This window comes from Besnoitia besnoiti, chromosome VI (assembly GCF_002563875.1).
Source record: "Besnoitia besnoiti strain Bb-Ger1 chromosome VI, whole genome shotgun sequence".
Taxonomy (NCBI): Eukaryota; Apicomplexa; class Conoidasida; order Eucoccidiorida; family Sarcocystidae; genus Besnoitia; species Besnoitia besnoiti.
In genome coordinates this window covers 580,022-592,401 of record NC_042361.1, presented here as the reverse complement: position 1 = coordinate 592,401, position 12,380 = coordinate 580,022, and the positions used below count along the sequence as shown (strand labels likewise).

Below are 12,380 nucleotides of genomic sequence, written 5' to 3'. Positions count from 1 at the left end.
CATCACGCACGCTCTCGTTCTCGCAGTTTTCAACTGTCGCATAGGCCCATCCAGAGGGCGAGGGCGGCCTTAAACCCCGACACGGCAGTTTGCCCGTGGCGTCCGCGTAGAACGCGCCGTTGGGGTAGTCGCCAAGAAGCGGCACACGACTCTTTTCATATGGGTAATCTAGTCTAGGCGGGCGGTGCTTCGCGGAGGCTTAGCGCCAGCGGAAATCGAGTAGCGAAGTCGGCGCCTGTTCGGGGCGCCCCGTGAAAATTTCTCGCTGGAGAGATCCAGAAGAAGCAAAGAAAAAGGAATTTCAGGCAAAATCGACGCTGCGCGTCACAGAGAACCGACGCCGCAGGAGGGCAGCACCGGCCGCGGGCAACAACGCACAATACAGGGAAGGGAGGAGGAGGGAGGACCTCGCGGGCGAGGGCGAGGAGAAATCATCGGGGCGTCTTTACCGCTTCTGTTTCTTGCAGCTTCCTTTAATTTTTCTCTACATGCTCCTTTCTTCTTGCGGCGCGTGTGTTGGGCTGTCTGGCTCACGTCGCGTCACCGTCCTCGCCTCGTCATCTTTCCAGGGTACTCGTCCACAACTCCTTTCAGCCCCGTTACTCTGTTTGTTTTTCGTCACTTTCACGACTCGCTCCCCTCAGCGACTTCTCATTCCGTATGTCGCCTCGGCGCGCTCCTCCTCTGTCTTTCCAACTCGTTTCGGGCTTCGTTCCCCTCTCGACCGACGACTCTTCGCGGCCCGTCCACGAAGGAAACTGAGCGAGTGTGGCGTCACTGTTTTTGTTTTTCTCGACACAAGCCGTGAGGCAGAGCTTCGGGCGTGCGTTCACAGCTTCTCTTTGGGGTCGAAGACGTCTCCCTGTCGTTCTTTTCGCGTTTTCGGCGATTTCCCGTGTGCGTTTTCTTGCTTTTCGCTGTGGCGTTGTCTCCTCTCACCCTTGGCGCTCCTGACCAGGGCTGAAAGAAAGTCTGGCCTCTGTCCTTTCCACGCTTTGCTCTCTCCGCGGAGCTGCCGCCAGGGAGGTCGTTGCTGCAGCAAGCAGGCCTTCCGCGTCACACCGCCGTCGCGGGCCGGGTCCGTTTTCTCCCCAAACGAGGGCACGTTTTTTGCCGAAAGGCGCGCCCAACCGCCTCCTCTTTTCCGGCTTTCTTCTGTCTCACCCTCGGGAAAATTATTTCGTGAAATTTCGAGGCCACGGGACGTGCCCCACCTGCTGCTCGTCCGCGCATGCAGTTCGGCGAAGGCGGCGGAACTCGCCGTTCATCGAACGAAAGCCAAGTTGCCTTCCAACAGAGCTTCTCTTTTTCCACACACTCTCTCTGTCGCATTCAGTTGCCGCGTGCGGTCTTGTACGATTTTCTGGCGGGGTAAAAGCCTCCGCAGACATTGATGCAGCGCAGTGGAAGGGCGATAGACATACCTTCGCGTTGTGCTTCACTTTATCTCAGTCATCCTTCGTCAAGCTCTCCAATGAAAACCTCAAACAGATTCACGTGCGCTGGTGCATAGGTCCGGCCGCTAGCGAATTTTCTTCCGCGCTCGTCTCGCGTCTTTACCTCACGTCGTTCGCCGCCTTCTTGGCTACACTGGGGCATCTCGTTCTGTGACTCTCCTCTCCCCTGCCTCCCCGTCCCCCGTTCCCCATCCGTAACTCCAAAAGGAGTTCTCGCGGGTGTTTGCTGATATCATCGCCGTGTAGGGCTGCTTTGTCGCCCAGGGACTCGAGAAGAAGGCTGTCCGAACAGAGGAATAAGTCTTCTCTCAAAGACACTACACATCGAAGCATCGCCTTTTTTTGCAGGAGCTCCGGCGGAGCTGCTGACAAGGTGTCTATACACCCGACCTTTGCTGGAGATCTCGGTGCGTTGCGAGTGCTGCGGCGCGGCACGCCGTGGCAGATTCATCGGATCTGACTGAACGAGCTTCCCCTTCCTACAGGGTCGTGTGGAAACATTTCCTTGCAGGTGGCAATCGCCTTTCCGCATCCTTGTTTGGGTTAGACTTTCTTGCTCAGGTGTCGCAGTGACCGTTCGAGCCCGGTGTATATGTGCTGCGTCACGTTCTTCTTGCCGTGAGTTCATTTTTCAAGTCTTCGTCAAAGGTTCGACAAGGCATCTTCGCTTTTCCGTCCGAGGCCTTCCTCCCGCGCTCTGCATCCTCTCACTCGTCTTTTTCGCGGCAGATACACGCCGATCTGCGCCTCCTTCCAGTTGCCTGCGCAGCGAGAGATCCGTTTCCAATTCTGTGGAGCGCGCAGCCCCGTCAATTTTTTCCTTTGCGTATCCTGTTTCGACGCGTGCGGCGCAACTTTTGCCTGTCTCTGGAGGGCGATTTGAGGAAGCAAGCTCACAGGACGTGGGGCATTGACGGTTCCTGTGTTCGTATCTGTTTGTGCGCAGAGGGGGTCTGTTGGTCCTTTTTCGCAGGCAGCCTTTTCCGCGTCCCTGTAGCGCAGCCATATTTGCGCATATACGTGCACGCTTTCGCGCATGTTTAGCTGTGCATGTATCTTTTTCCACCGGGTTCTCCTCCACTGTACGATTTTAAAACGTCAACGTCTTGGACTCCTCTCTGCAGAGTCGCGAATTTTCTTGTTCAAAGCCGGGTGTGTAGATCGACGGCCCTGGAGCCGTCGCCGGTCGTCCTCGATTCAAATTCTTCTGCGGCGGGCTGCTGCAGACCTTGCGGTTCTCCTGTATCGCATTACGGGAGCTCTTCGCACCAGGAGAGACGTCGGCCCACTCGCTCGCCTCTCTCAAATTCGCTTCTCTCGGGCGTCGCTGCGGCCACTTTCGTTCACGTCTCCAAGAGAAACTGTCGGGTTTTCTCTGTGAACGTTTCCGTGACACATCCTTGTTTCCCGTTCTTCTGGGGTGTACGTACACTCGGCGTTCGCCCGTCCAGAGGTGTGTGCATGCGCCTCGGCTCGTTGCGAATTTGCTGCAGTTTTCGTTCTCGCGTTCGTCCCTCTGGGGCCGTGACTTTCCGTTCTTCGGCGGCACTCTGCTGTCTGTGTGGGGTTTGCTGCATCGCGCGTCGGGTTTCCTCAGTTGCTCGCCCTGCGCGTCTACCTCACACACCCCCACCCACCCCCTCCGCCTCCTCCGACGCCCCCCTCTCTGCCCTCTCGGGTTTGTGTCTCGCGATGGATCAGCCAGTCGCAGAAAGTGGGGGCGCCGCGAGGGGCAGTTTGCCTGGGGGCGGAAAGGCGGTGGGGGTTTCTTCTGCGGGCGAGGAGAGGTTGTGCGCGAAGAGTGCCTGTACATTTCTCGTTCAGGAGAAGCGCGGCCTGCGCTTTTTCCAGGTGCTAACGGCGCCCTCGCCCGACAGCAAGAAGGGAAAGAAGAAGCTGGTCGAGCTGTTCCACCGCACGGGGATGCAGCAGGCAACGTGGAGCCCCTGCGGCCGGCGGCTTGCAATCGTCTCGCAGGAACAGGGCCTTCTTGTCTTCCAACACCCCACCTGGGCCGTCGAGGACGTCGCGGCGCTCTGGAACAGGCCCGCCGCGCCCTCCTCGTACTGCAGCGAAAGGGGCGCCGCAGCGAAGGCCGCGAAGGGGGGGGCGGGTGGCGTAGGGAGCGGAGTAGAGGCCGAGGAGGACGAGGAGGCGAAGCGGGAAGAAATCAGCCAGGCGCTGATCAGCGAGATTGAGCAGTTGGCACTGCGGCTGCCCGAGGGCTCACTGGCCGCCAGCAGCCAGAGCCCGCCCAAGTACCTGCAGTGGTCACCGCTCGGCACATACCTCGTCGCGTTCTACAACGTGGAAAATCAGCGGAAAGCCATGGGCGACGACGAGGTCGGAAGCCAAGATCACAACGTCTTCGTCTGGAACGTCGGCACGAAAGCGATCGTTGCCTCCTTCTACGTCCGCAGACTCGTTGGATCTCAGTGGCCGCTCCTCAAGTGGAGAGACGACGAACTCTTCTGCTGCATCGCCTCCCGAAACTGCATCCAGGTGCGACACCATACTCTATGCAAAACTGTAGAATTGCGCTGCGAATAAGAATCTGCATGTAGCGGAGGCGTTGAGGCCTGCCGGGAAAACCGATGTGACGCGCACGCGAGCGCGACAGTGGATGGATTCAGATGCCTAAAGATAGCCCGCAGCCGGGCCCGAGTGTGCGTGCGCATCTCATTTTATCTACCATATATGCATTGATACATATTAGAATGGCTATGTGGAGTGCATGTGAGGCTGTGGGTATTCTGAATTTTATTGACATTTTCCGCGTTCACACGAGGGGTGGCCGCCAGGATTCGCGCGCGTCTGTGGCGGTGTCAGGGCGATAGGCGTGGGGCGGCATCTCCCAGCTTCGTCTCGCTTCGTCCTTTGATTTTGTTTTGTTTACGTGTGTCGGCTGTTGTCTGTGTCGGTTTTTTTGTACCAGGTGTTTGCGGGTCATGATCTGAAGAAGATGCTTTTGCGGTTCGCGGTGCCGCGCGTGTTCAACATCGAGCTCGCGCCATGCTTCTCGCCCGAGTTGGAGCAGGAGCTGATGATTGGCGCCTTCTGTCCAGCGGCCTCTCCGCCGGGGCCGACGCTCTCGAGTGTTGCGTCGCAGGGCTTGAGCACGCCGAATCCGCAGACTGCGCAGTTTTACGTCTTCCAGATCCCAAGCGTCGCAGCCGCCGCGGCGGAGGCTGCGGCTTCGCGAAGCTGCGACGTCGACTGGACGCTGAACCCGCAGACTGCGCTGCAGGACCTGCTGCAGGCGCAGCGCCCGAACTTCGAGAAGACTGAGAGCGCGCTCAAGTCCGCGGCCGCCCTCGTGTCCGACCCCAACGCCGGCCTGGTGGGGGGGGGGAAGGCGGAGAAGAAGAAGGCCGCGCAGAGCGACAGCGAGACAGAGGCCGACGCCAAGCGTGACGTCGCCGGCAAGCAGCTCGTCTTCCACACTGTCGACGAGGAAGAAGTAAAGGGCGCCCTCGCCGCAGCCAGCACCGACGTTGAGGCCTTCGAACGCGCCCTCGTGCGGTGCGTCGTCAGGCAGGTTGTCGCCGTCGCGGACTCGGCTGAACTCGCCTGGAGTCCCTCGGGCACCGGACTCATCGTCATGGCCAACACCACGGTCGACGCGGCGGGTAAGGAAACATACGTCGACCGACGGCATGAGCCGCCCTCTGCGAGAAGCTGAACTGTTCTTCTCGTGTGCAGACTGGGCGGCAGGAGATACCTTTGCGCCCCTCTGGGGCGTCCCCGGTGTTGAAGGCCTCTAGCGTTGCGCGCGGTGTCGAGTTGATGCTGCGTCCTCGCTGCACCGCATGCGTCTTCTTGCTGCGGGTCGTGCTGCCTTGTGTGCGGCTGCGGCTCCGCTATGTGTCTTTTCCGCGTCTCGTTGTGCTTCCGTTCGCGCCCAGTCCTGTCTCTCGGTCCTTCTCTCTCTGTGCCGACGAGGATATAGGAAACCGAAGGGCTTTCAGGATCGCTCACATATTTCTTTCTTTCCTTTTTTTGCAGGGGAGAACTACGGCGGCGTGGGCGACTGCTGGTACTTCTGCCGCGAGCCGCCGCTGGACGAGGTAGCCAGACTTCAGCAGATGCGCGCGGAGATGGAGAGTCTTTTGTCTTCCTGCGGGAGCTCGTCGCCTCACTTCCGCGCGATTCAGGCGGCCGCAGCGTCGGTCCACCGGTTCGCGGACGCGATTCAGAACCTAACCAGCTTCGTCAAAAAGCTGAGCAAAAAAGTCGCGCAAGATGCAAAGTGGAGTCCGACGCGAGACGAGTTTGTCCTCATTGAAGGGAAATCGCCTTCAGGTGAGGAATCGCAAACACGCGTGGACAGGTCTTCCCGATTCATGGGCCTGCGGCGGAGGAGTGTGGGCCGGTACGAACTTGTCGGAGATAGCGTAGCGAAAAAAAAAACTTTCCGCATGCGCGTGGGTTTCGAATTGTGCAACTCGAACATTGGCGTGCGAGCCGATTCCCAACACGGCGGGTGCGTTTTTTGGCGGCGCCGGAGATCGCCCCGGTGTCGGGGGCATTCGTGCAGGAATTGCTTGCGCGTAGAGCCCCAGCTCCCGCGTGTGCGCCTGGACGCCTGCGTATTCACATATATATATATATATATATATATATATATATATATATATAAAACCCTAAACCCTATATATATATATATATATATATATATATATATATATATATATATAACCCTAAACCCTATATATATATATATATATATATATATATATATATGTTTGGACGCATATACGTGTGGGAGCAGAGGATCACGCGCTTTGAGGTGGCTCGATTTTCTTTTCAGATATCTACTTGCTGGACAAGCACTGCCACATTCGATTTTCATTCCCGCCGAAGTACCGCAACACCATCAACTGGGGTCCCTTTGGGCAGATGGTCGCCATCGGCGGCTTTGGCAACCTCGCAGGTGAGTTTTTTTTTTTACTTCGCTTCTGCGAGAGAGCTTCTCGGCCGCGGCGTGTGAGCAGTCTTCAGTGCACCGGCGATACTGGCGGTTCGGAAGTCGTCTTCCCAAGAACCGACGCGATCTCCTACAGGCTGGTGGTACCGTTAGTGAACTCTTTTGGTCGGAACCTAAGTACTCAGTGAGCCAACTAGATACATGGATCTAGCATTAATAGATGTATATACATTCCCTAGGACGCTGCGTTTGGTGGAGATGTTGCTGCGATCTGAGGGGGCTGGCGATTGCGATGCGCGGCGTGTGCGGGCGCTTTTTCGTCTTCAGGCGAGCTCAGCTTCTGGTACCGCGACAGCAACGTGCGAGGCATGTCGCTGATCACCGAGTGGCGCGCGGCCTGCACCGTGCAGAGTCTCTGGGCCCCCAGCGGCGACTTGTTTCTGACGGCCTCCACCTATCCTCGCATGAAGGTCGATAACGTTTTCCGCGTATTCGATTACGAAGGTGAGCCTCGCGAATCCTTCTTCATGAGGGCAGGAGCTGCAGGGCAGGACGGGCGCCGGCGGAGTCTCCCTGCAGGCATTCCTGAGAGAGTCGAATGTCGTTTGTGTCCGCGGTGTGCTTTTCGCTGCAGGGGAGGAAATCGCATCGGTCAAGTTCGAGGAGTTGTATAAAGTTGCGTGGAAGCCCGAGTCAGATCTGTGAGTCCCCAGTCCCGCATTCCACAAAGAGACACGCTCAGCTAGCATACGCGTCGCCGGTTGCGACCTCGGAGACAAAATCCCCGCTTTGTGGAGCCGCCTCTGGCGTCTATATGAGCACGAACTGTGTGTCCGCTATGCATCACTACCTACCTATTCATATATATATATATATATATATATATATATATACGGTTTTTCTGGTGGACACGGCAGGCGCGAGTGTTACCATGATGTGTGCCTTTCTGTATCTGCTGTTGTGTGTTGGTTTTTTTTTTATGCTTTAAGGGCGCCGCCACCCGCGCCGCAGCGCAACGAACTTGCCCTGGAGCAGACGAGCAAGGGATTCTATCGCCCCAAGAATGCGCAGGGCATTCTGGCGAGGGTCATGAGAGGTAAGCCTAACGGCCTCGCGCATGCAGCGCACACATGCGTGTGCATCTGGTTCATGCCGCACGCCGAGAATAGGCTTTCAGGATCGCCCAGTGTCTCTGTGTCGCCCTTCTTTGTTTTCAACAGGTGAGCTAGACGAGAGTGCACTCCCGGAGGAACTCCGCAGGAAGCCAGAGGATGCGAAGAAGAAGCGCGGGGCCGCGGGGACCCCAGGGACTGCCGGCGCGTCCGGTGCCGCGCCGATCGCGGCCGACGGCTCCACCGCGCCGGCAGGCACTAGCAAGAAGGCGGAGAGAGACTGGGGCGGACTGCTTGACTGGAGACTTCATGGTGAGAACCGAGTGAAGCCAGAAAAACCCGCGAGGCCTCCAAAAAACCCGGAAAGAGCGATGAAGGGGGGACGTTGACTTCAGGGACGGCGAAGGCGCTTGAGCAAGAGAAACAGTCTACCGCCTCTGCTTGCTGCTTTGCTGGCGGAGATGCAGCAGCTCGAGCTCTGCTTTCTTTAGCAGTTTTTGCTACATTCGGTGTCGGTTCCTGTGAAGACAGCAGCCCTGGACCGGGACGGCAGCTGAGTTTTCTCCATCCTCTACTGGTCTGCGGTTTTGTTCTGTTTTCAGCGAAAGAGGAGAGTCGCGCGGCTGCGGCTGCCGCGGCGGCGGGGTCGGGGCCGGAGGCGTCGTCGGAGGAAGGGACAACTGCGTCGTCGAAGGGGACAGCTGCAGACGCAGTTGCGGGTGCGGGGCGAGCCCGGGGTCGTACGAAGAGTGGAGCTGGAGCCCAGAGTCCGGCGCCGGCGGAGGCGGCGGCCCGGGGGGTGAGTGGAGGGGCGGCCGCGACCCGCGGCGGAGCCGGGGCCAGTCAGGGGGGCAAGGGCACTTCGCTGTCATCGGCGTCTTCGACGTTCTCCACCGAACAGAGTCGCCGGTCTTCTCGTTCGCCAGTGCCCTCTGAAGGCGCGAAGGCCCCTGGAGACCGCGAAGAGGACAAGGAGAAACCGGCGTCGGTGTCCAGCCTCAGCTCGCCGCGGGGCGAGTCTGCCGGCGCGCAGGCGAGCCTCAGTCGGTCGCGAGGCGCTGCGGATGGCGACAACCACAGCCAGGAGCGGAAGCGCGACGGAAAAGGAAAGGGAGGAAAAAGTGCAAACAGCGAACGCCTGGACGCAGGTGGCACGGAGGGAGGGAAGCAAGAGATTCAACAAGGCATCGCCTGCCACGAAGAAGAAGCGGAAACGTCGTCCTCGGTGGCAGGCACCTTGCCTGAGGAGGCCGGCGCGCGCGCCGCGCGTGCTCAGGAAGCGCTTTCCACTGCTCAGCAGCGCGTGCTCCACGGGCATGGCAGCGTGTCGTTCCTCCAGGCGTTGACATCTTCAAACTCTTCATCTCTCTTCCGACCGTCTCCCCCCTCGTCTCTTTCCTCAGGAGCTGCGGGTCCTTCACCGCTCTCGTCTTCGTATCCGGGAGTCATAGGGCCTTCTTCAGCTTCTTCGAGGTCGTCGTCTTCCGACCCCGCCCCGCCGTCCGCCGCCTCGTCCGGGGCCTTCCCGTCCACCGCCTCGCCGCCGGGCGCCGCGGCGCCGGGGCGGTCGGGGACAGTCCCCGTCGGCGGGGGGGCCGGCCCCTCGGGTTTCAACAAGGCTCCGGGCCCTTCCGCATCGCACACCAATGCCCCACCACACTACGAAGAGCTGCTGCGCGCCTTCCGCAACATCGTGCCGCCGGGCGCGCTGCACGTGCTTCAGCACCAGGAGGGCCGCGGGCAGCAACTCTCCTCGCTGGGGGGTGTCTCCGCGGACGGCCGCGGAGGCCCGGGCGCGCAGGGCTCTGGGCCCGGCGGGGCGGCCGGCGGCTTCGGGCAAGCCCACGGGGCCGACTCGAATGCGGCGGCCGTCGCCAACGCCCAGGCAGCGTTGGGCGCAGTCCTCGCGCGCCTGCAGCAGCAGAGCAAAGCGGGCAGCGGAGGCGCGGGGGACGGGCGAGCAGGGAGCGCGTCTGTGCCTGGACACTTCCGGGCTGCGCCTGGCGGCGCGGGCCAAGGGGGATCTTCTGCGTCAAACGCGGCAGCCTTCTGCGCCGAACTCGCGTCGCGAGTTCAGCAACAGAGAGGGATGGCAGGAGGCGCAGGCGCCTCGTCGGTGGCGTCTTCTCAGCTGCTGAAGCAGCAGCTTCTTCAGCAGTTTGCGCGGCAGCAGGGCCAGCTTAGCGGCGAGGGCCTCGCGGCCTTCATGGCTCGCAGCGGGTCGCTTGGCGAGGGGGGCGGGCTGGCGGGCGCCGCCTCGGAGGGACGGGGCCCGAGCGGGCCTGGCGCAGGCAGCGCAGCCAGCTCGATCACGCACGCGCAAGAGGTGATGCAGCTGCTAGAGCACTTGCGTCGAGGCAACACGGCGGAGGCTGTCCAGTTCGCCCAGGGCAGTCGAGCTGTGTGGGCGCTCCTCCAGGCCGCGGCGCAGAAACAGAAACTCCCAATGCAGACCCAGGCGCACCCGAAGGACATGCAGCAGCATTTCCAGGGGCAGGGCCTGAACCTCGGCGCGAGGAAGGGCGGCAACGTCAACAGTCCGCGGAGCGTGGAGACAGCGGCCATGGGGATGCGCGGCAGCGGCTCCGGGGCAGCAGGAAGTGGCCTGGGGTCGTTTTCGAACTCGAGTTACCAGGGGGGCCTCCCGCCGCCTTTCCTTTCTTCGTCCTTCTCCGGGGAGTCGCTCTTGAGCGGCGGCGAGGGCCGGGTGGGGTGCGGCGCCTCCTCCGCCCTTCACCCGCAGAGCGACGCGGGTTTCCTTGCGGACTTCATGACGCTTCAGCTTCGTCGCAAGGCAGCGGAGGCCGCGGGCGCTCAGCAGGCATCGGTGGGTGATACGCGTCAAGGGGCCTTTTCTGCGTCTTTCCCCGGGATGGCGAGCACTCCCGGCGCGTCCACCGCGTCTTCGGGAGTCTCGCAGCCTCGCGGTGCGCCCCAGGAGACGAGGAGCCCGAGCTCGCTCGCCGCGGTGACGGCCGCTGCAGTCGAGGCCCTCACGCAGCAGTACCCGCAGCTGACGAAGGAGCAAGCGGTCCTGCTGTTGCAGAAGCTGCGTCTGAGCAACTCGGGGCTGGCTTCCTCGCAGAACAGCGCGCACTACAGCAGCGGCGACCACCACTTGAGCGGCTCCTCGTCGTCCTCCAGCGGCGGGGGCCCGACAGGCATGGTGTCCGCGGCGCCGTCGCAGGGGTCGATTGTAGCGGAGGGCCTCGGGCTGGCGCCGGGCGGCGGCGCCTTCGGATCGGGGTCCTTTTCCTCCTTCGCATCTGCACGCAGTGCGGCCTCGGAGGGCGGCCGCGGCGGGGCGGGCCGCCAGCAGCTCATGGGCGCCTCAGGGTCGTTCGAGGGCATGGGCGAGGAGCGCAGCAAGGCGGCTGGAGCCTTCCGCACCGCAGCGTCTGCTGCGCAGCGGGAGTCTGAGCTGCTGGGCAATTCGCGGAACTCGGCCGTGAGCAAGGGCGCGGCGTCGGCGGGATTCGGGCCCGCGGCGCTGAGCGCGGGCGGCGAGGCGGTGCTGCGCGGCTGGTCTGCAGGAGGAGGCGCGAACGGCGCGCTGCCTGGGTCGCTCTCTTCAGCCGCGGCGGCCGGCGCCGGAGGCTTTTCGGGCGAGGGGCCCGGGTTCTCCAGTGGGCCGGCGCCGCAGTACCTTCAGGACCCGAGCCGGATGCCGCTCGGCGGCGGCGACAGGGCCAGAGACGCCTTCGGCGGCGGCGACGAGCGCAGAGACGCCTTCGGCGCGGGGGCCTTCCCGCAAGAAGGCCGGGGCTACTTCCTCCCTCGAGGGGGAGCCCAAGCGCAGACAAGCAGCGGGGAACGCGAGGGACGCGGCGCGTGCCCCGAAGGCGACACAGGGAGTGGGCAGCCATGGGGCCCCGCGGGCGCGAGCGGCGCCGCAGCCGCTCAGGGCCCAGGCGCCGGCGCTGCGAGCGCAGGCGGCGAGAGAGGCGGAAAAAGGCCCGACGCCATGAAGGACAAGTGCTGGCAATATGTCGACCCGAAAGGAAACATTCAGGTACCCTAAACCCTAATTTAAACGGCACGATTTCAAATAAACAAAAGCGTGCTATCAGAGGTTCATAGATGTCTAGTTGTGTACATGCAGACGTCGGTATCGCCTTCGTGACCCCACGTATCATGCTTGCGCGTTTGGGAGTTGATCCAGTTTCTTCTGAGGGGGAGTCGCTTGGCTAAGTGAAATTTCAGAGTTTGCGCCCCTTCCCAGGTTCCTTAGGCGTGTGTTCCCAGTCTTCATTTACAGATTTACGTGTATATATATATATATTTGTACTGTGTATGTATAAGACGTATATATATATATATATATATATATATATATATATATATATATATATATATATATATATATATATATATATATACATTTATCTGGCATCGTTGACGGGGGTCAGTGCGGAGTGTTCATGCAGAATGAGCTGTGCGTGTGTTTTTTTTTTCAGGGGCCGTTTCACCGCGAAGAAATGGCGATGTGGAATGCAATGGGGTACTTCGACCCCGCTTTGCCGGTGCGGTGCTGCGGCGCCGATCGCTTCATTCCGCTGAACAAGCTGTACCCGCCGCCTCAGCAGCCGTTCTCGACGACGCCCAAGCCCCAGCCCATGCACATATAGTGACTGAGCTCCGCCGGCGAGCGCTGCAGACCTCCCGCTGCATGCGCGTGGCAATGGCATAGCTCTGTCTGTACGCATTCGGCCTACATGCGTATATATATATATATATATATATATATATATATATATATATATATATATATATATATATATATATATGAATAGAGAGAGAGAGTGCATGGCTGTGTGGGCCTCGCTTGTGTTGGGGTGGCCCTGGGGGCGTGTGTGCACGTGCATGTATTTGTATGTAAATTTG

The 12,380-nt window shown here is 60.5% G+C and overlaps 1 protein-coding gene across 1 annotated transcript; it reads left to right on the top strand.

Moving 5' to 3' along the window:
- Window positions 1–3,149: 3,149 nt before the first annotated feature.
- Window positions 3,150–12,124, top strand: BESB_065120 (GYF domain-containing protein; the record flags this gene model as incomplete). The annotated part of the gene is made up of 10 exons (XM_029364907.1): window positions 3,150–3,959; window positions 4,393–5,086; window positions 5,463–5,759; window positions 6,268–6,390; window positions 6,712–6,888; window positions 7,019–7,085; window positions 7,374–7,480; window positions 7,605–7,808; window positions 8,099–11,508; window positions 11,954–12,124. The coding sequence occupies 10 exons, from the start codon at window positions 3,150–3,152 to the stop codon at window positions 12,122–12,124; spliced, it is 6,060 nt and encodes a 2,019-aa protein (XP_029218490.1).
- Window positions 12,125–12,380: the final 256 nt, after the last annotated feature.